The 22,596-nt window shown below is 37.8% G+C and overlaps 3 protein-coding genes across 11 annotated transcripts in view; 2 read left to right on the plus strand and 1 right to left on the minus strand.

The window, feature by feature from the left end:
• Nucleotides 1-764: 764 nt before the first annotated feature.
• pigp (phosphatidylinositol glycan anchor biosynthesis, class P) lies at nucleotides 765-4,168 on the minus strand. The gene is made up of 5 exons (XM_042507554.2): nucleotides 3,895-4,168; nucleotides 3,647-3,731; nucleotides 2,512-2,584; nucleotides 2,253-2,371; nucleotides 765-1,129 (listed from the first exon to the last, which is right to left on the minus strand). The coding sequence occupies exons 2-5, from the start codon at nucleotides 3,726-3,728 to the stop codon at nucleotides 1,014-1,016; spliced, it is 390 nt and encodes a 129-aa protein (XP_042363488.2). The 5' UTR covers nucleotides 3,729-3,731; nucleotides 3,895-4,168; the 3' UTR covers nucleotides 765-1,013.
• Nucleotides 4,169-4,292: 124 nt separating this feature from the next.
• Nucleotides 4,293-10,006, plus strand: rexo4 (RNA exonuclease 4). Its single transcript, XM_042507903.2, has 8 exons — nucleotides 4,293-4,793; nucleotides 6,419-6,705; nucleotides 6,788-6,934; nucleotides 7,862-8,055; nucleotides 8,182-8,270; nucleotides 8,360-8,434; nucleotides 9,121-9,195; nucleotides 9,334-10,006. The coding sequence occupies exons 1-8, from the start codon at nucleotides 4,566-4,568 to the stop codon at nucleotides 9,490-9,492; spliced, it is 1,254 nt and encodes a 417-aa protein (XP_042363837.2). The 5' UTR covers nucleotides 4,293-4,565; the 3' UTR covers nucleotides 9,493-10,006.
• Nucleotides 10,007-14,388: 4,382 nt separating this feature from the next.
• The window catches only part of kcnc3b (potassium voltage-gated channel, Shaw-related subfamily, member 3b), a 68,269-nt gene continuing 60,061 nt past the window's right edge, over nucleotides 14,389-22,596 (plus strand). For all 9 annotated transcript variants that reach the window (XM_042508495.2, XM_042508497.2, XM_042508496.2 and 6 more), the window contains exon 1: nucleotides 14,389-21,570. The gene's annotated coding sequence lies outside the window, so the exon portion shown is untranslated. The remainder of the gene's footprint in view (nucleotides 21,571-22,596) is intronic.

Here is a 22,596-nt window from a genome sequence, read left to right on the forward strand (position 1 = left end):
TAAAAATGGTTTTAATAGACTTAAAAAAAAAACACAACACATATATGTATGTTGTTATTGTCTTCATGACTAAAAATATCCCCACTCTCTGAAGTATCTCCTGAAAATAGTATGTGGCAAACCTTCAGATGAATATTCTGTGAACGTAATAAGATGCCTTAAAAGAACAACACAAGAAGTTGTTATAGATTTGTTATATTGGGACGTAATTAATGGGAGTGCTTTAAATTAAAAGTTTAATATGATTTGTTAGAATATGACATATGAATATGACAAAAAAGGTTTTTATATCATGATAATGTGATGAATATGATAATGTTTCACTGACCCATTGCCAAAGTGCCACAGACTATTCCTGACAGGAAAGGAAGAAGTGCTTATTTCCCCTCTATAAAATTACATGATATATTGCACATTATCACAAGTAGGAATCTCAGACTGTAAAGATATCTAATCAGTTAAACATTTATAGTATCACTATAAAGATAAGGCTATAGAGTTTTTAAAAAATCAAACAAACATTAACCTCTATAACTGGGCGCTGGAATGGAGATCTGGGTTTCAAGTAAAGTTGTGATTTTGACTAACTAGATTAATGTGTTTTACAATAAAATCTTGTCTAGTAGTGCTTTAACATCACAAGTCAGAATCAGGACATTTCAGCCAGGCACCAAACTGCATCTGATTTGTTGCAACTTCATTCCTTAAATTTCCAACACAAATTGCTCAAAACCCAAAAGAGTAGCATTGCACAAACAAATATATATATAAAAAAGTATAATTTATTGAATATAACATTTCCAATATTGCTCTAGTGATGGTTTAACATCAAATGCAGCTGAAGACATAGCACATCATTTTGTCCAATAACGATTCATAAAACAATTCCTCCAGAACATCTTTGCCAATAAATAAAGCAGTATCCTTTTATTAACAAAGTTCAAACCGTGACAACATTATAAATCCCCAGCATCCTCACTCCTCTGCCTCCGGGTAAAATCAGCTCCTGTTTGTTATCGCTTTGGTGACATATAGAACATTTTGTTGACTTCACTGGTGGAAACGTCCTTCAGTCGGGGTATTCCCCCCTTGCGCTGGCCTGTCGTTCTCTGGCCTTGAGCGTACACATCTGTGACGGTGAGGAGACATTAAAGGGCTTTAGGATCAGGAATGAATTCTACGAGAAAATCTTTTTAACATTTGGGTGTCATGTTAGGAGGCTTGATGAAGTCTTAACCCTTTGAAACCTGAAGCCACAACACTTTTTTGCTTTCAGATGCCTTTCACAGGTATTTTAACCTTTGAGCCATCAGCAAACTGGTGTGATTTCTTTCAAAAACATGGGGAAAAAATCACTGAGAATCTCGGTATGTAATGTAATGTAATGTTAGAAAATATTTTATTAAAAAAATGTAAAATGGTAAAAATGTCTAGATAAAAAAGAAAAAAGCAAAGGAAAAATTATGAGAATTACCATAATTACACATTTGAAATTATGTTATAGAATATTATATATTTTATACATAATATATTATATATATTAGTTTTTAATTTATTATTATTATTATTATTATTATTATTATTATTACTTTACTATTTTTCTTGTACTTTTAAAAATGTATTTATTTAGACTAATTTCTTGCTAATTGTTGGGTCATTTCTTCTTTCCTTGGTCACTGCCTTCCTGCCATGTTTTTGAAATAAATCAGGCCAAATTGCTCAGGTTTCAGGGGGTTTACTGTATCATATATTGTTATGCTGTACTATGATAGATAGTAATTGATATCTTGAGCTTTTAAATATTTTTCTTATTACTGTTTTTTAGATTAATTTCTTGGTAGTTGTAGCAGAAGTCATCACAATATTAATAACTACCAGGTAAATTGTCACCTTAGCAGTAGATTGCGGTTAGTTTATGGCAGTGGTTCTCAAACTTTTTCTTAAATGACCCCATCAGAAGCTGAAGAAAAAGTGTACACACAACATTTGTATCAGTCATTACCAGTAATTGGGGAAGCAACTAATAATAAAAAGGATGTTGATTTTTTTAGCGAAGTTAGGATCAGCATCAGATGACATCAGCAGACTCTTGTCTGTTTATTCCTGCTCCATAAATCAGATTCATTTAACTTTGTTTCACTGTGTATTTTATCCCTGGTCATCTATGGCCCACCTGCAGTGACTCTATGCCCCCAGAGGGAGGCCGGCCCCACAGTTTGAGAACCGCTGACCTATGGCAATGTCCTCCTCACCTGTGACATTGTCCACGGAGTCGAGTGGAGCCGTGTTGTTCATGTTCACTCCGAACAGCAACACAAAACAGATCACTAATGCAACCAGCAGATAGATCGGCGCTGCAAGGGCCCAATATCTACACGAGACGAAACGTTTCAGTTACAGATCATAAAACATGTAATTTGGCATGTGTATTTCTTGAGGCATTTCATTTTGTAGTCACGAGAGGGGGCTCGTTATTTGATAACTACTATCAGATCTTGATTCTATACTTACTTTTGAGGCCAGTATGTGAGCCCTATTGAATGCAGCCACTCCTCTGGTACAAATGCCCACAGGCAATACAGACCTGTGGAGAGATGAAGCAACAGTGGAAGTCAGATTACAGACATGGTTGACTGGATTTCTTCTCGTTTTTGTTCGAATAGCTTAGTTACACTGTTTGACATTGGCCAATAAATGACTGGAATTTTTTTAATGCTATTTCTAATATCTAACCCTTTGAAAAATGGATCCACAACAATTTACTCGTGCTGCAGTCACACGCTTTTCCCAAGTATTGAGACCTTTAAACCCTAAGTAAATCAGTTTTATATTTTTCAGTCATGGGGAGAAAAGGCATTGAGCAACTTGCCAAGAAATGTCTCACAAAGTAGATGAAATAAGTAGATTTAGGAAATTACTTTACTTTTATTTTCTAAATCTAGGGTCAAGAGAACTTTTTTCTGTTTATCATAATTCTATATTCAAATTATTTTTTTATTTTTTTCCAAGTCATTTCCTTATTTTTTGATTGTTTTATTCTTTTTTGTTTTGTGTTACTTGTCAGGTAATTTTCTTACACTTTTTATTTTTCAGTTATTTATTCACTGATTTTTTGGTAATTTCTTCTTAGGTTGCTCATTGCCTTTTATACATGTTATTTTTATAAATCAAGTTCCTCTGTGGAGTATTTCATCACAGCAGACAGAGAAAGAGAAAAAAAACAACTTTCTTCATCAATAAATACAATGCATAAAAAAATGTCAGATGGTCCATTTCCAGCACAGAAATACAAAAGCATCCTATAAATAAATTAATACATTTGTAGCTGTTTCTGAATTGGCCACACAAAAGAATCCTGCAGAAATTACAAACTTAGAATAATTTAAAAAATATATACGAATAAAAGTAAACATTTCATAGACAAAAATTAATTAAATGATTAACCTTAGTATTTAAATATCAGATCTCATTACATTTCTTTTAAGCCCAATTGAATAATGTCGTAATAATACTGTTGTGTTGGTATGTAGACGAAAATGCATAAACATGCCATTAAATTCACTTTGTCTCTATTGGATTTTCCATTTGAATTCGACATGTTGGATATAGTGATACTGGAAAAATAAAATGACAAACTGGGACTTACAGAAGCCAAACTGGGAGCCGAGAAAAAGGACAAACCCATAAATGGCTCTCTCAGGCAGAGGAGACGGAGAGTTCACCACCATGATCTGAAACCACAACAAAAACAGAGAAATATATAAAGCTGATTCCACTTACAGACCGAAAAAATGTATATTTGTGGCTAATCTAACGTTAGCTAGACAAGCTTAATGGGAAAAGTTGACGCCTCAGAACAGAAAAACGCTTCCGGAAATCTCCTTATCAACGCACCTAAACTCAGCTTTTCTTTGTCAAGATGTTCCCGATGTATTTATCCACAGTGTGAGTAAAGAATATGGTAAATTTCTCCCAAAACACAGGCCGATTATTTTCTCTAACGCTCAAAAACATCGTCCATCAACTTATCACGTCTGCGTTTTGTCCCATGACAATTTGGGTCCGATGTGAAACGTTTGTCACAAAACGAGTTTCTGTATTTGGTATTACGGGAAATAAAAATACAAAAAATACTATTCAAATATATTTAAATACCATATAAACTAAAGTGAATATTGGTCTGAAAACTGCACCGCATTCGTTGGATTTTTTTGGCTTAAGTAACTATCTAGACACGCATGTGTTCCGAGTGCATGTTATTTTTCCCCGGACGCATTTGTAAGCTGCACACCTCGGAAATACACATTTCAGCATGGCTTAGCGCGCCTGAAGTTTGTTAGTGTGAATTTCTCTCAGAAATTACGAAAAAAATACCCTAACAGTTCCTCTGCGTCGGTGCTGCTACACGGTAAACTCGCTCCGGGGATACATTTGTCGGTGAGACGGTGTTGATCGTTACTTTTTTGAGCGTTACCTGGTAACCGAGTGACGGAGCTGTGACGGTCCAGCGTGGCCGAGGACGCTTCAACCGAGTAACACCAAATACTGAACCTAAAGACGCCGTGATGTCGAAGGTTAACGCAAAGAAAACAGAGTCTCCTGCGAAAAAACAAAAGCGCACATCTACAGAGACAAAGCAAACATCGAGACGCAAAAGAAAAAAGTGGCTGCAAGTGAAGTATGAGAAGTTAAAGCCGCCACCGCAGAAACAAGAAAAAGCCAAAGTCCCGCAGCTCGCAGCTCCTCCAAAAGATGTCCAACATTTCTCTGCTAACTGGAAGACATTACAGGAGGTTTGTACAGAAAACCGTTTGGTCCTGTCTCTGAAGCTTCTTCACATATCTGTGGGCCTCATGCAAGAAACAACAGACGAATTAAATGCCTCTTATGTGCCTATACACATTTTTTTTCCCTTATTTTGTTAGTACCCATTGATTTTTGGGAATTTGCCAATGTTTTCTTATTTTTACGCTTCTCTTAGGTAAGAGAACTTTTTATGAGAGAGTAGAGTTTCACATTTTTCTGTAAACAACAATGTAGATGTTTACATGTGTGCACATATGTGGTCTGTATAGTTTACGAATAGTATATATAGTTTGAGAAAATTTAGTTTATTTAAAAAAGAAAGAGAGTCAATTATTTTTCAATAACTAATGAAGAAGGATTGGAATTTAATACGCTTGTACTTCTTTCCAGCCCCTTTTCCGAAATGTGTGTATGTTTGTGTATAATTACACATTTATTCCTTTTTCCTTGTTCGAAATTAATGTATTTTATTTTATTTTATTTTTATTTTTTTAAAATTTAATTTAATTTAAATAGTAAGCACTTTCTGTAATTGATTATTGGTAAAAATTAATGATTGATTAATTGGTAAATTGTCATTTGAAAAAAATAAAAACATTAGTTATTTCAAACAATACCAACTGCGCTTTTTTCCCCAACCCAAGCTCACAGCAACAAACTGTAAGCTCTCGGACAGTATGGCACAGCCCAGCGATTATTTGATTAAATTTCACATGTTTGATTAAATTTTTAACTGAATAATCGATTGTTGATTAATTGTTATCATCCCTATTTGAGAGCACTCTGGTCAAGAAAAGAGAAAAACATCTCATTTTAAAAATGCATGAATATCATTAAATCAAATTTTGATAATGTTTTAGAGTAATTATAATGATGGGATTATTACATTTCAGGGCTAAAAAATGTGTCCACTGATCCCAAATACTGTAATTTCAATTACTGTGTGCCCGTCTGCTGATCAGTGCTCATGTACTGCATTAAAGTACAAATCTGAGTAACTACTATGTCACCAGAGTATTTTGATCTCATGGTACTTCCCACTTTAACCCGACACTTCAGAATATTGCACTTTTTACTTCACTACTGTTATCTGATAACTACTTTACAAATTAAGATTTTTTGCGCACAAACCAAATAAAAGTATACATGTGCAGCTGGAACAATTAGTCGATTAATTAGAAAATTATTTGGCAACAATTTTTATAACCGTGCAAGTCATTTTTCAGGAAAAAAAAACGTCATGGTTCCAGCTTCTTATATAAATCTTATGTATGAGCAAGTTTCCATTTTACTTATTTCAATTATATTGTTTTATTTCATTTATTTAAACCTTTTTGCATGTGTAGTTTTACTTTAAATGCTTTGAAACAATCCCCTGAAATCACATTTACTTTAAGTTAATTGAACAACAGGCCTTTTTTTGGTTTAATCTCTCCAGTCTTGGCCATGTACCAAAGTTTTTGCACATGTTACAAAACCTGCCCTTACACAAGTGTTTTGGGGGTGTTACTATGCTAACGGTTGACTTGCATGAGGCCCTGTGTTTAAGGTGTCACATTCAGTAACATTAATTTCCTCAAGATTGCTTACAACTTTGCTAAACTTTCCACAGATGTTAAAGGCCAGTCAGCCGGAGAAGAAGCAGCCTGTGGTACCGATACCTCAGAATGGTACTCAGCATAAAAAAGAGGCTTCTTCTAAAAATATTTCCAAGAACATACTGGAAGACAGTGGGAAAAAAGCAAAGCACAAAACTGTTCCAAACAGTGTTGACTCTCAAGTGAACTCAGAGACAAAACAGTCTGCTGCTCCAAAAAGGAAAAAGGACAGCGGAAAGTCAAACAGTGAGCCAGCGACCAAGAAAAAGAAGCCTGTAGCTGAAGTGACAAAACCTACAGAGTATGTATGCAGCGCTAACGTCTACTAAAATTCAGGTCAAGAGGAATGGCTTCTAACTTTATCATATTCTGTGCTATTGCAGAGACGACCTCTGGTTTGATGATGTAGACCCTGATGACATCGAGGCAACAGTGGGAGCCGAGGCAGCAGAGATCATGAGGAAGAAGCAGGGCATTCAGAAGAACCAGGACGCACAGAGCGCACTGGTCAAGGAGAAAGCATTTGAGGGGTGAGAGACGACGAAGGTCTTTTGTAGCCCCACAGATGTGCTACAGAGGTTTTCCTGCCATACTCGTAAAAGTGTTGACAGTTAAGTCATAAACTAAGATATCCAATATGACCTGAATGCAGCATTGGCGCCTGTTAAGCTGCAGTGTTGTGTGTGCTTTTAAAGACCGTGCTGCGGGTTTTGCATAATTTAGGAAGTCACTACCTATGGACAGAGCGAGGTTAGCTGTTTCCCCCTGCACTCAGTCCATATGTCACTCAACTGACCGTCCTCGGTCTGTAGCCTCATATTTAAAGGGACAGTTCAGATTTTTTGAAGTGGCACTGTATGAGGTGCTTAGTGTATTACCCACAGTAGATGGCGGGCGGCATGCACCCAGTTTGAAAAAGCAGGCTAGACAACCCCAGCTCAAAAAATCCAAACTATCCCTTTAATGGACATACATGAGATTTAGTGTAATTCTTTGTATTTTTCCCATTAATCTTAAAAAGAAGTGTATTTCCCCAACTTATTTCTTGAACATTTTTTCCAGATACTCTTCCTTGGCATGTCATACTGGTTTAGATTACTGAAGTGCTCTCTGTGCCTTCTACACGGCCATTCATTTTGATTTATTTTCTAACAGCATGGAAATCAACATGCAGTGACATAAAACTTTGCATCTGAAAAAAAGGGACTGTTTAAAGTCAGTCTTCTTGGAGGCGTTAGAAAAATGTGTGAAATACATACATAAATACATATGTACATACATACCTTGTAAGTACATGCCCTAATTTTGTGTATGTATCGCATACCAGTTCAATAAATCTGACTCTCATTAGCAATATATCAAACGAAAATGGAGAGAACAGATCTTCCTCAGGCAGGTTGCGTAGCAGTGAGGACTGTCCTCTCTTACTATCCCGTTTTCCATTCGCCAACCGTTAGCCTCACCAGAGCCGTGGCCATTGATTGCGAGATGGTGGGAGTCGGTCCTGATGGAGAGGACAGCATCTTGGCCCGCGTGTCTCTCGTGAACCAATTTGGGAAATGCATCTATGACAAATATGTGAAACCCACAGAGAAAGTGACAGACTACAGGACAGCTGTCAGTGGCATCCGACCAGAGGACATCAGAAATGGTGAGTCACAAAAGTGGTTGTAATGAGCAACGAATAACTGAATGAGAAACTGAACCAAGTTGTAATTCATTGTTGTAAAATGAACTGCTGCACCAGGATTTATCATCCATGTGTGCCTCACTGCAGGAGAGGAGTTACAGACTGTGCAGAGGGAGGTTGCTGCGATCCTGCAAGACAGAATAGTGGTTGGACATGCCATACACAACGACCTAAAGGTAGCCTAGATGTGAAATCTGAGAGGGAATTTAAAGATTTTCAAAGTAAATTTCAGCACTCACAAACCTATCTTAAACTTCCATTTCAGATTTTACTCCTTGATCATCCAAAAAAGAAAATTCGGGATACTCAGAAGTACAAACCTTTTAAGAAGTCTGTAAAGGTACTGACACTTCTTTGAAGGACTTAATGACTGTTTGTATATCAATGATTCACCTCATGTTAGGTTTATTTTGTGAAGAAATATTTGTTTGACTCATATGGCTCCGCTGGACGAGAAAATTCTTTGTGAATTAAAGTCATTGGTGACCACGTTTAACAACAGCGAAACTACATCAAAACATCCATTTACAAACTTTCACACAACTCGTGCAGAATATTCCACATCTCATTTATCCAGTTGTGTGCTCAGTAATAAAATAGTAATAGTAATATCTTGGATTTACGTAGCGCTTTTCACGAGGCAGAGGTGGTGGATTGGTACTGGGGGTAAGGGCATAGAGGGATTTGTAGGTGAGAAGGAGGATTTTGTATTTGATGGGGACCTTAATTTGGGGCCAGTGAAGGTGGATGAGGGTTTGGGTGATTTGTTGTGAGAGCTTGGTGCAGGTGAGAAGTCTGGTGGGTGAGTTTTGGATGTACTGAACATACGACTGGATAAATGAGACTCTGTGTACTCTGCTACTCTTTTGAGAATTTTTTAAATGGGTGTTTTGTTGTAGTTTTGCTGTTGTTTAATGCGGACCCCTATGATTTCAGTTCATCAAGAATTTATATGTATATCTTGCTCATATAGATTTCTGTGACTCAGTTCTCAGAATCAGTGTTTTTTTTTTGTTTTTTTTTTAGAGTGGTCGACCTTCGCTGAAACTCCTTTGTAGAGAAATACTCAACGTTAAGGTCCAACAGGGCGAACATTCATCTGTAAGTCTTCAACACATCAGACGCAAATGTCACTTTTTTTTATTCGAAAACATCAGTGTACAGAACTACAAAGAATACCAATAAATCATGTGAAATCCAGTGTTAACGTCTTCTCTCTCTTTCTCAACTATCCACCAGGTCCAAGATGCACAGGCCACCATGAGGCTCTACACAATGGTGAAAAAACAGTGGGAAGCAGAGATTAAAGCCAGCCACAAAAACAAAGACTCATACAAGAAGAGTGTGAGAAAGCCCATAGTTCCCAAGAACAACACCAAGAGTCTTGTGGGGTTATGAATCTAAAATCAGTCTGCGAGAGGACAGATCATCTCCGGATCAGAGCAGCCATGACTGAAGTGATTACAGGTTTGGAAAGATGTCCATGAAAATATTTTTAAACAGGTGGCCGTTCAGACACGACATGCCAAGACATATAAAACTTGCTTGTGTTTGCCAAGATTTACACAAAGCAAGAAGTGTTCTGCCTGAGCGTCCCAGGCTGTGACTCGCACAGGGATTAAAACATCTAAGAGATCACTGAGCTTTTATTTACACTGATCCTTTCAGCCATTTCCTTTCCAACTTTTCCCAGAACATCATTTCCCAATATGTTCTTCCCAGCAGCTGGAGGCAGGTGTTCAAATCATCCAGTTTCGGCTCTGGAGTGTTTATGAGAACTTAAAAAACATTTTTTATTGTGTTTCGTAATGCTTCCAGTGTTATGTGTTTTCCCGGATCTTTATTCTCTAATATCTTGGTTTGTTGTAACGTGATTCCCGGTTGCCTTAAGTAATAAATACTTTAAAAAGTACGCATAAAATATTAGAGAAATCCTTTCGATGAAGTTATACTGCAATTATTGTTTATTAAAGCCTTCACCAGTGATACAGTTTTTGTCGATGACAAAAGTAAACAAGTCAGTCTAAGATGTAGTTCAGTTTTTTTAAGGTACTCATCTATAGTCAGTGTATTACCTACAGTAGATGTCAGTCATTATGCCCCCAGTTTGGAGAAACAGCCAGAGGTGTTGCAACGGAAGCTAAGCAATGTGCTGCTGTGGAGGAGGGCATCAGTAAAACATATTTTTAACCACATAAAAAAAAGTCAGTTATTTATAAAATATTAATATTTTGCCTTTTCTGACGGGGAACTAAAGTCTTTACCTATGCTGTCTTCACTGGACTCATCTGACAAAAACAATAATTTTACCTTGCAGAACACGGAGGCTGTTTGTCTACCGGTGCCTCGATCGGTTAGTTTATGTTATTGTGTGACTTTGGTGGATTGAAACTAACCCTTTAAAATATGAAAGGCACACAATAACACAAACTCACTGAATGAGCAAGGCACTGGTAGAACAGCAGCGTCTGCTTTCTGTGAGGTAAAGTGGTGAAAATATTCTATTTAAGTGTACACTTCAGTTGATATTTAGTTTAGTTTTTTTAGGGACTTAAAATAAGTTTTGCTGCTTTCCTCATCCGCAGCAGTACAATGCTGAGATTCCGAGGCGCTACTCCTGCCTGCTTCTCCAAGACCTCGGAGACCACCATCTACTGTGGGCAGGGTTCCCGCAGATCCTTAAAAAGTCTTAAAAAGCATTTAATTAAAAAACGTAAAAAGAATCCTTAATTGGCATTATTTTTATTACTTTATTTATTTTTTGGCCTTTTTGCCTTTATTAGAAAGGACAGAGTGATAGTGAGAAAGGGGGAGAGAGAGGGGATGCCATGCAGCAAAGGGCCGTGAGCCGGAATCAAACCCACGGCTGCTGCAGCAAAGACACGGCCTTCATACCTGGGGTGCCTGCTTTATCCACTGAACCATCAGATTCCCCTTTAATTGGCATTCAAATGCCTGGATATTGGAGGTGGGTTTTTATTCATCTTTTTTTGGACATTACATTGCAAAAGCTTAAAATAATTGGTAACTTAAAAAAAACAACAACAAATCCCTTGTGTATTAACATCATCAAAGAGTCATGTTTTATATTACAATACATTTTTGAAAAGAAAAAAAAATCCCCCCTCACCTCAATTTGTTTGTTTTGGAACATGTTCTTTTTTCATCAGTATTGGCTACCTTAAAATTGGTCTTAAATTTCAATTCAATTGGCATCAAAAGAGTCCTAAAAAGTCTTAATCCCATTCACCTTAAGTTGTAGAAACCCTGTGATTAAAGCAAAGTAACTCAGACAACTCAAAAATCTGAACTATTCCTTTTAAACTGATCGAAGAAGGTTAGGGTTTAAAATTCTGCTTCTTGAATCATAAAACTCACATTTTCTTTAATCTGCAGCTCTCTCATGACTACCCACACAATGCTTTGAAGCATGGTGACAACAACTGTGACAACATTATTTACAGTCAAAGATGTGTATACTGTACATCTGCACCACCTACTCTGTGTATTTTGGCTTTGGTCTCTGGATACTATTGTTTTTTTTTAAACATCACAAAGCATAAGATGAATGAGACATTAGACTGGTCTTAACTATTTAGATCCGGGCTTCACTTAGCTCCGCCGTGTGTGTTATGTTTCACTTCCACTGATAAAGTGAGGTATTTGGGATCCTCGTGTGCCCGGGGGATATCATTGTGATTTGCTACCCATGTTTGATGGAGAGTGTGCCCTTCTTGTAGAAATGAAACCTTGGTCAGAAGGATACAGACAAAATTATTTTGGAGCCTGATCAGATTTTGGAAGCCTCAGGCGGATGAAACCTTACGTTCTTCATCTTTCTCTGACAAACACACATGGAGAGGGACCAGCACCTTTCAGCTATGGAGGGATGAACTGTCTTTTTATGCTTTAAATGCATCTATTTTTAGAGGTTTTTTATTTTTAAGTGTGTTATGTTGCCTTTGGTCCTTGAAGCAAATGCCTAGGTTGTTAGAATATACTTTTATGGCATCATCAAGCATCTTAACAAAAACTCAGTCACACTCAGTTATTTAAATTCTCTTTTATCTCACTCCATCTTATCCATGTCACAAACTCTATGGGGTTTTTATTTGGGGTTTTTGTTGCAGTTATGATGGTGAAATAAGGGATTTAGGCTCCCTGTGCGTCAACTTTATATCGGTGTGATTTGCTGCCCAGAGACTGATGCAAAGTGTGCCCTACATTACTGAGGTGAAGCTGATGCCCTCAGTCTGCAGCCTCAGGCTCTAAATTAGGCTCTGTGTGGAGCTCACTGTGATGCTGTGAGGCCTCAGGTAGATGAACAGCAAACCACAGAGTAAACTTTGGTGTGGGAATGGACTCAGCTGCTGATATAAGAGGTTAAAGATTTTGTTTTCTGGATAACACTGGGTGTTTTGGTACAGCTCTGTTATGATTGTGGTGCGGTAGATTGGCGCAATTTCCGACCAGAGGACATATGCAGCACATGTGCAGCCAGTAACTGTCAAACTAAGTCACGTCTCCCCTTAGTGGTTAAATATTTAAGGAAGAGAGTAGATTAACCCTTTGGAACCTGAGAAAATTTGTTTGATTTCTTTCAAAAACATGGCGAGAAGGCAATGAGCAACTTAATAACACCTGGCCCAAAAAATAGCAAGAAATTAGAAAACTTTAAAAACTTAAAAGAAAATTGCCTGAAAATAAGAAAAAAAACAAACAAGAGGAACAGGAATATTTTTCTGCAATGTAATTTTGAATATATATTTATAATGATTATGAAGTTTTCTGGAAAATTTGCCTTAATTTTCAGGTTGTTTTATTCCTTTCTTGCAATTTGTCGGACATTTCTTGCCAAGTTGGTCATTTCTTTTTCCCGTCATGTTTTTGGAGAAAATTAAACACATTTGCTCAGCTTTCAAATGGTTAAATAGCTTGTGAGAGGTCTGAAAACTGCAGAAGAAAACTGATGTCCAGCCAGGCTTTAAAAGGTTAAAGGAAATGTACCGCATCTTTTTAAATTGAGTATCTGAAGTTTGGAAACAGCAGAAACCAAGCTTTCTGGAAATGACAGGAATCTCACTTTGCGTGTGCCAGGCATGTCCCCTAAATGCACATCTGTTCATTGTGCGATCCAAATTTTGTTCCAACATAGACACCAATTCCAGGAAGTCAAGATACTTTTAACAGAAACCATTTATTAAAGCTTAGACAAAACATGAACATAAATACAGTTATGCAGCCCATAGTCCCCAAAACTACCTTTTTATCAGATCTTTCTTTCAATAAAATGTAAAATCGGTGTGGCTATTATAGATAAAGTGGACTGCAAAACAGAAACAACTTACTCTAATGTGTTATAATTGTATAATCATTATGCTAGTTCCCTGCTATAGTTACAATGGCTGTTTTACAGGTTTGTTTGTTGTTCAGCGATGTGTTTGTCACAAATGTCAGCCTCTAAAATGACACCAAAATTGAATCAAAATGTAAAAAAAAAAAAAAAAAAAAACACTTGAAAAAACAACACATTATAACTTTTGTTAACTTCAATTTGATTAAATTAAACTTAAAATTGATTAAACTTAAATTTTTTAAGCTTAGTGAAAGAGGCGGAAATATGTATCATGAAATGATTTCACAAAAAAAGAATACACTCTAGAAGCTCTTTATGGATTAATCATCCATTTATTAACAATTAATATTGTATTTCTGAATGGCATGCCAGGGATAAAAGTTAGATACCACTTAATATTTAAATCAGTAATTTCTTTAATTTGTTATTGCCTTTGAAAAAGTTATCTGAACTCAGTGCAACATTAGGAACTGCTCAATTACAGCTCAAAAGAGAAAAGCAGTTTGGAGGACGCGCTTGTCACGAATATTCAGAGGGATTTATTGCAGTTCAAAATCTGGAGACAGCACACAGTAATCAGACACACTTGTTAGAACAATGGGCCAATACTCAAGAGAACTTGGAAAAACATTTTGTTATGAAGACATTTGACTCCTGAGAAATGGTATGACAGCCAAAGTTCTGCATCTGTTGCTCCATCCCTCCTCTTGCTTCATGTGTGGCTCCACATTTTTACGGCTCAGACGACTGAATAGAACAAAACATGTTGTTTATTTATTTATTTTTTAATCTGTTTGTTTTTACATACACATGTATAGAAAAGACAAAAAAAAGAAAAAATTAAAACACTTAAACTGCAGGAGAGGTTAGAATCTAAAATGGCTTGTGGAGATGCCTACCCTATTAAATGATTATAGTCATTCATAAAAAGAGAAAAGATAAAGACAAAGATTGAATAACTGATCAAAATGTCAAGACTAAGCAATACTACAAAGTTGATAAAAATGCACAAATGTCAAAAAAAAGTTTATAGTTACAAAGTGAAGTGGATTGCAAATTAATCAACAAGCTACAAATCAATGGCAACTTTTAGCCTGAAGAAGCTCAAAACATCATTCCATCTCAAATGTGACATCAGCCTGAGTCTGGAAAAATATAATGTATAGCTGTGTGTCAACACTGTTGACACCCCTAAAATCCTGTTTAATTCATTTATTATACACACAGTGGAATGTATTTAAATCAACCCAGTTGGCAGAAAAAAATGTTGGCATCGAACATTAATGCATACCACGGATATTTTACATTTATATGTATACTGCGTCATTTTAGAAACGTTGATGTAACAGTATAAAATGTGCAAATATATTCATGGTTTGCAGAAACATATAGAATGTTATTGTCACGACACGGCTGATAAAAACAAGGTATCCATAAAGCTCTGTTTGTTGGCTCTAATAACATAATACAGTATTTATGTCTTTTAATTCTTAGATTAATCAGGTAATTAATACTGCTCAATAGTGCATAACATATTGAAGCTGTAGCACACAGCTCTGGAGGACTATCGCCTCATTACAGACCGGGTCGCTGGAATTTACCTCCTAATAACTGCAGTGCTGGGAATAACATGGTAGCAGAACTGCATTTAACAAATCTCATGATGGGATTGGAGGCTTTACTGCTGTTGCTAACATGCCACTTGATGCATAATTCAATGAGATGCAGTTTACAGTCTTCCATTCTGCTGCGCATTTTCTCAAAAGTGATTAGTCAATACTGACGTGTTGTGTGGTCTGCGGGTTATGAACACGAAGCATATAAACAGCAGCTCTGCCAAGTATGATTTGTAAGTCTTACTCAGTTCTTGTGGCAGGATCTATTTTTTATTTGCGAATAGTTAAATTCTACTAAAACACATTACAAACCCAAAGATCATGAGCGTTTTATCCATTTCTGAGCACAGGAAACTGTAATTCAGTGGACGCAGTTTTTCCAATTAGTGATGGACAGCATCCATTGATGTTATTGAACCACCATTACTTATTATCAGTCAGTCTTTGCATCCTCAAGGCCGGCAGTCCTTTCTGTTTATCCTACAGTACAGTCTGTGCAAATGTATGCAACGTGGTGAATATACTGCAAATACAGTGTATAGTCGGAGCTTGTTTGTTGTTTCTTGCAATCTCTTTTCATCTTCCCATACCATAGCGATGATAACATTTACTGGCAATTATAGTGAACCGAGAGGCTGAGGACATTAACACAGATCTGCTTTTTCCTGTCTGTGCTCGAGAACTTCTCTTGACCACACAAAGTCCCCTCAGGTCTGCTGCTCACTACTTCCTTATGCATGAGCTGCACCATGCTGCCGCCAAGAGACTGACTGTGGATGTGTCTGTGTTGGCTAATGCTCGCTCTTAAAATGAACAAAGTTGGGCATTCAGTATTTATGCGGGTTGATGAAGAAACACTGTCAGCTACTTTCTGTGGATGACTTCCTGCTGCATCTGTTCTGGTCTGGTGACGCTGTGGGTAATTCACTTTTAAGTGAGATGCAGAGAGTGTTGCCTTTCGTTCTTAGCTAATAGCGGCGTGGCTCTTTGGGCGGTGATGTGGATCTGCCAGGAAACTTTTGTACAGATGTCGATGATCCCCAGAGGATGAATCCTGCGGACTTTGGTGATCGCTTGACTTCCCAACTAAGTCCACCAGCAGGTTGACTTTTTTGATTGAGGTGGTTTATGGAACTATTGAATGGATTACTATGAAAGTTGCCACTGATATTTAATGCCCTTTGATAGTAGATTCTAATTACGTCATTGATCCCCTTAACTTTCATCTGGCACCATCATTATTAAAAGAATACTTCACAAGCAAAATGACTCGCCATGTGTTGGATTCTTCGTTCACCATGAAGGTATGTGAGGAAAACAAAATTTTCTTCACAAAGTCAAGGAAACAAGTAATAAGCAACTGATACAGAAATGGTCATTTTGCAGGTGAAGTTTTCCTTTAAAGTTGACATTTCAGATTGCCCAAACACCTACAAAACTCACATTCCCAGCAGCCTTAGCTGTACTTTTTTCATTGCCAATTTGCAAATGTTAGCATACAGCCACGCAAAACTAAGACCGGGAACCTTGTAATTATTACCTGCTAAACACAGATTGTCACAGTGAGCATTTTAGCAGAATTTAGCCCTTAGCACCGATTTGCACAAGTACAGCCTTACAAATCTGTTAGCATGACTGTAGTTATGAGTCAGTGTAACTCGTAATGCTATTTTATTACCTTTTGCATACTATATGCTAAATGCTATAAATACTGTATTAAAATCGCCTACAGATTTGCTGCAGGGCTGTGGCTGCTGTTTGAACAGCTTGAATTATCTAATAATGAATGAGTACAACATGTTTATAAATCTTGTTTTGACCGTTCCTAGACGCCACTGCAGGGGTATGAAGGGTTGTAAATAAACAGGAAGTGATATAGTGCAGAATAGACGTATGTGCTGTGTCCTGAGGGTGCAAGAAACAGCTCTCAACCTCACACTTGGTAAAGGTATTGGTTGGGAAACAGCAAGATGTGACGTAGTATTAGAAATACAATATACTGATCATAGAGAGAAAATGCTGCTTACAAGACCTGAAATACTTTTATGTTTGCCTATGAATGTAGCCCATTCACAGAGTGACTTACAATAGGTAGCTCATGCTTAGCTGAACATATAAATGCTGTGAGGGTCAAACCTGTAATCTTGGCGAACTGGTCAGTGATAATGCAAATAAAGACAGAAGGAAGCCATTAAATGCAGAAAAGAGAGAACACTTAATGAGAAACAGGAAAAAAAAAGGCTTTTAACTGCAAATGCAAGTCTGCTTAATGTTTACTGTGCTATAACATGACTACATTTATGCACATATTAAACCTCACTTTTCTGCATTCAACAGCTCCATATTTACCGTGTATGATCTACCAACACATCCACAACTCTAATGTCAGAGTTACTGAAAGATTTGGTTCACTGAAAAAAAAACACAAGTGGCTCTTTGTTTAGCACTGTAGCCTTGCAGCAGAGAGAATCCTGACCTTTATCTTAGTAGAATCTGTTCACATGGTTTTCCTCTAGTCTCAACACATGATTGTGGTTTGGAGATCTGAACGTTTGCATTGTTTGTATTTGCCTTCACCTTGGACAAATGGTAAAGGATAAGATCTATTTACACACAGTCCTTTTGTCTTTTGCTGTTGTGCTGCACTTTGAAGAACTTGCATTTCTCCTTTTTCTGTCCCCACTTTGCTTTTACAAGAACGTTTTGTGGTCGAAAGAAGAAGCCACAGGAACCTAACAAATAGCCTTTTGCCCTTTCACCACTGTTGTAAATTTTATGAGGCCGTGTTGCACTCGACCCTGAGTTTCCTGTCGATACTGTAAATGCATCGGCAATATTGCTGGTCATTGTACTTATGCTGGAGTACAACTCAGACATATAGGCTTCCTGCATAAACAATGTTTGTTTATATTTCTCACAGAGACTGAAATAATCTGGCGATCTTCATGCAGTTTAGCTTGTGTCATGTAACATGTTGTAGTATATTATATTTATAAAAACAAAACCAAAAACCCCAAAACACAATCATACACCGTAAACTTAAATTTCCATTTTCTCCCTCTTAATCATTTACCCATCCTACTAGTTCCTACCTCTGAACTGCACAAACACAGAACAAATTCCACTGCATCAAATGCCAAATAGCACGTTACAGTACTAAGGACTCAAGGAGTATATGAAGTAAATAGATAAAATGCAGGATGGTGTGAAAAACAAATAAACAAACAAGCTAAAGGAAAAAAACAGATCAACAGCTAGTGGTCTAAATAGGGTTCCCAAGAGTTATCCATCTATAGAGCTCTTAGTTTAGCAGTCAAAGTATTCAGAAACCATAAACAATTCTTCAATAATACTTCTACTTTCATTAAGTGGATTTGAATTTCTCAGGATGTCTTGAATGAAAATTTGATTTTCTCCAGTTTTAGGAAAAAAACTAGATCCCTCAACCCCATAGAAGAATTTGGAGGGTGAGGGGATTTCTTCTTTTTGCCAAAAAGTTTTAGAAAGCAATTAAGTTTGATCTTTGTCCCCCTGAATGCCAAAGATGCACATCCAGATGCTGGGTTGAAGAAGAATAAGGGACTGTGTTATACCCTGTTTGTGAAGATTCACAGATCCCCACATATTTTTTGAGAACAGACTATTCCTTCATAGCAAGTTCGTAGGTTAGGAGGGGCGTGGTGGTGGGGAATTCTAATTTGTGAAGTCATAGTGTATAATGTCTGGAGCTGCTCCCTAGACAATAACCACTTTTAAACAGAGATCACGCTTCATGGCCTCAACAAAGTCCCCTTTCCATACTGCCCCTGCATTTTTACAAAGAACCATTGAAGGCGGCATGATGCTGCTCCGGCATGCATGCATTGCGAAATCCTGCAATCAAAAGAGGCGTGATGGGCGGGACATGTAACACAACAGCATCGGCCCCTATAGTGTAACATATAACATGTGTAGGTAGCACTTTCTAAACAATAGCAAAAGAATAACACGCCAATAACAATCATTTACCTTCTGTGTTATATGGCAGCTGGTCTCGTTCTCTGCTCGGAGGGTAAAGAGCTGTCACTGTTTTCCTAGTTCGCAGACGTATATGGCCACAGTTCTTCTTCTCTGTATGAGCTGCTAAATGCAACAGCTGCTTTTTAAATCTCCCACAGTGGGTTGCACACATAAACACATTGTCAAAACATCACACCTGTGCCACCCATGGTCTTTATGTTTTACACAGACATTTTTATGGCACTCTTACTACCTCAGAGGCTCAGAGGGAAGACCACTTTGTCCCCACTTTCCATGATCGGACGTTATATTCAGAATTGCGACGCGGCATAACGGTGGGATATCTCCGCCTTGAACAGGCAGTTAAAATGTGCCTAATGAATGGTGACAGATATCTATGTTTACGATGACACAGAGCGGGAGAGGAAAATGTTCTGAGAATATGGGTACATTTTCAGAACTTAGAACACGAGTATAAAGCCCATTTGGGATATCAAAAAAAAACCCCAAAACAAACAACATTCTGCGCCAAAATCAGGCTCCCATTCATTGTCAGCAGAGCAGCTCCAAACTTTATACCCTTTGACATCACAAGTTTGAGACTTACTTCTTTGGTTTCTAGCTTTGAGAGAGTAGCTCATTTTCACTTATCATGATTGAACTTTCCCAGGCCATGAAAATGACATACCGAAATTTTTATTTAGGTGCTGTTCCCCTTTAATTTTCTGCATACTGGTGCTTTTTTATGAACCAATTGGAGCCTTTTCTGCTTTAAATTATGGTATAATGTTTCTAATTTAGTCAAAATATAAGTCATCTGCTATTTCACATTTTGTTATAGGACAAATGGTAAGAGTGAGCATTACCAGAAGCCTCATGATACAATATTATTGCGACTTTAAAGGTTTTGCAATAGGCTGAGTATTGTGATATGTTTATAGCAGTCTATTGCAACTTATTATTATATGATTATTATTATTATTACCTATGTTCAACTGCAGACTATGTCCTCAAAATGAATAAAACATGTTAACATCTGCTTTAAAAAAAGATTTATATTTGCAATTTAACTAATATCTATAGTGAGAAATCGACACTTGGTGTCTGTGTATTGTTTCAATATTGCCATGCAAAAAAACGCAATACTATGCCCTATAATATGCCCTTTTTGCTGACATAAAAACTCATTTAGTCAGTAACTGATACCGATATTGCTTTATCCAGGTGTTCAGTCTGTGTTGTGGAATTAACATCATATCATTCATACTCTTATGGTGATGGCCCACCAGCAGATGGAGACATAAAATACAATGCTTTTCAGTGTGTGTAATATTCATTCACTGTGCCAAATAAGTAAAGTACTACAACTTAGGGCTCATGTTTTATGCATGTTTACTTTGTCAGTAAAAAAAATGTTAATGATATTATCAGAAACCAGCATGTTGGCTGATTCCAATACCAGCCAATATCTGCCAATACCGATGACCTGCCGATATTATAGTGCATACCTGTTATTAATATCATGATTAAAAAATGTACTCCTTTCTCACTGTCACATAACCCACCTGCTCCTCTGCTACCACATGACTGCTGATGTCAGCCAAGCCAGAGTCAAGGCTGGGAACCTGTAGACAAAATGGTGTTTGTGCGTCGGTCCAGCAGAGTGAGCATGTGTGGGCTATGTAGGCTAAGTGGGGAAGAGGAAGGGAGAGGAGGGGGAAACACCCAATTAAACAGATTATAATAAATCAAACCAGCCTTTTCCTCTCATAGCCCTGCTGTGTGTATATTTACAGAATACGTATTTATGAAGTTCAGCGCAGCCATATGAGAAATTAGCCTCTGTATTCACCGGGGTCCTCCCACCCCTCTGTCTTGTTCTCTAATCCGCCCACATGTATCGTCTGAGGAAAAAAAATAGTGCAGAAGGTGACGCTCCTCCAAAGGAACAGAGAGAGGCACAGAGAGGGAAAGGCAAAGAGAGAGGTGTCTACAGGCTGCATCTCCATTGAAACATTTGCAAAAGGGGGGAGACAGAGGAAGAGCTGAATGGTAGCTACACCCTGCGCCTGGAAGCGTAGAGACACTGTAACAAAGGCTGGCAATTTTTTTTTGCAATAACAAAGAGGTGGGAGAAGGGGGCTCTGAAATCGAGGGAAATAGCAACAAAAAAGCCAGTTTTCAGGGGGACTTCTGCTTCATTTCATCCGAAAAGACTCATCCCTTTTGCCATCATCAGCATGACCATAAGCTATAAGTAACATTCGGCAATAACGGTGTCAAAACGAGATTTTCAGCAACAGACGCGCGCAATCCTATTTTGTTTTATTCTAATCGGGGGGAGCAAAAAAACACAGATGAAGCGAATGCCTGCGAGAAACTGGATACTCTCTGAAATCATAAGAAAGAGCGATCTAACAAAGAAAACTACATTTTGATTGATCTTTTTAAAGCTTGATGTGCGCGTTTCTGCACGCACTCGAAACGAACCTGAACCAAAAGCAAGTGAGTATGAACCGTGTCTGTGTATATGTCTGTATTTTTGGTGGCTTTTATTCTGCGTTTATCCGTCTATTAACAGAGCATTTATTGGGCAGCTCTAAAAAGAGAGGAAAAAAAAAAGCGTCTAGCCTACATTCAACAAGTATCGTTATGACCACAATAACTGCGATTTTTTTATATTCTGTCTGTTTTGATCAATATCTGTAGTAATTTAGAATGTGTTCAAATTGGACTCTTTATTGTGTTTATATTATTATTTCTAGCTGCTATAAGACATTGTACTTTCACAGTCAGATTAGATTTATCCACTGATATGACGCCTATAAAATTCACTTATGAATCCTAACATTCCTCATTGCACAAATGGTGGGTGTTTCCCCATCTACACCACTAGATCAGAGCAGTTTCATGCCTCTGAGGGGGAACGTGTGTGTGTTTGTGTGTGCATTCCTCTCGGCATCATTGTGTGTCTGTCTGCATGAACTGTTTTTCCATGTGTGTGTTGCCTTTTGTACGCATGCAGTTGTTTTATTGCATGTGCCTCCAGTGTTTGTGTTTGTGTGCGTACGTGTGGTAAGTGTCAAGGCCTGAAATGGAGGTTTGATAAAGGAACCATAGGAGGAGGGTGAGAGGGCTGACACACACACACACACTCACACACACACACACACACACACACACACACACATATACACCTGAGAGAGAGGGAGAGGAGAAAGAGGTGTGAGGAAGGGGAACAGCAGAGCCACAGGAAGGACATAGCGTCACTGAGATCCAGGAAGTCTATGGGGGCAGTTATATGTCTAGACGTGGTCTTCTTCCCCCCTTTCCGCCACCACATCGCCTATACTCTGTCAACTCTCTCCATCTGCATTCCGCTGCATTACACACAAAGTCTCCAGTTTCATAACGCCTCTTCTTCCCTCACTTCCCAGTGCATGCTTTTGCTTTTTTTTTCCCTGCCAACTGGCTCCAGTGTGCTCGTCCCCCTAATGGGAAACTCTCTTCCTCCATTTGCTCTCTCTCTTC

This window comes from Plectropomus leopardus, chromosome 19, assembly GCF_026936395.1.
Source record: "Plectropomus leopardus strain MGB_pleo_1.0 chromosome 19, ASM2693639v1, whole genome shotgun sequence".
NCBI classification, from domain to species: domain Eukaryota; kingdom Metazoa; phylum Chordata; class Actinopteri; order Perciformes; family Serranidae; genus Plectropomus; species Plectropomus leopardus.

Bases quoted from the DNA above. Each gene is read 5' to 3' on its own strand.
- pigp (XM_042507554.2), bottom strand. From the start codon at position 3,728: ATGGTGGTGAACTCTCCGTCTCCTCTGCCTGAGAGAGCCATTTATGGG. The intron at 2,585-3,646 runs GTAAGTCCCAGT...ATCTCTCCACAG, and splicing joins CGGCTCCCAGTTTGGCTTCT to GTCTGTATTGCCTGTGGGCA. The intron at 1,130-2,252 runs GTGAGGAGGACA...TCACCGTCACAG, and splicing joins CTCCGTGGACAATGTCACAG to ATGTGTACGCTCAAGGCCAG.
- rexo4 (XM_042507903.2), top strand. From the start codon at position 4,566: ATGTCGAAGGTTAACGCAAAGAAAACAGAGTCTCCTGCGAAAAAACAA. The intron at 8,435-9,120 runs GTACTGACACTT...TTTTTTTTTTAG, and splicing joins CTTTTAAGAAGTCTGTAAAG to AGTGGTCGACCTTCGCTGAA. The intron at 9,196-9,333 runs GTAAGTCTTCAA...ACTATCCACCAG, and splicing joins AACAGGGCGAACATTCATCT to GTCCAAGATGCACAGGCCAC.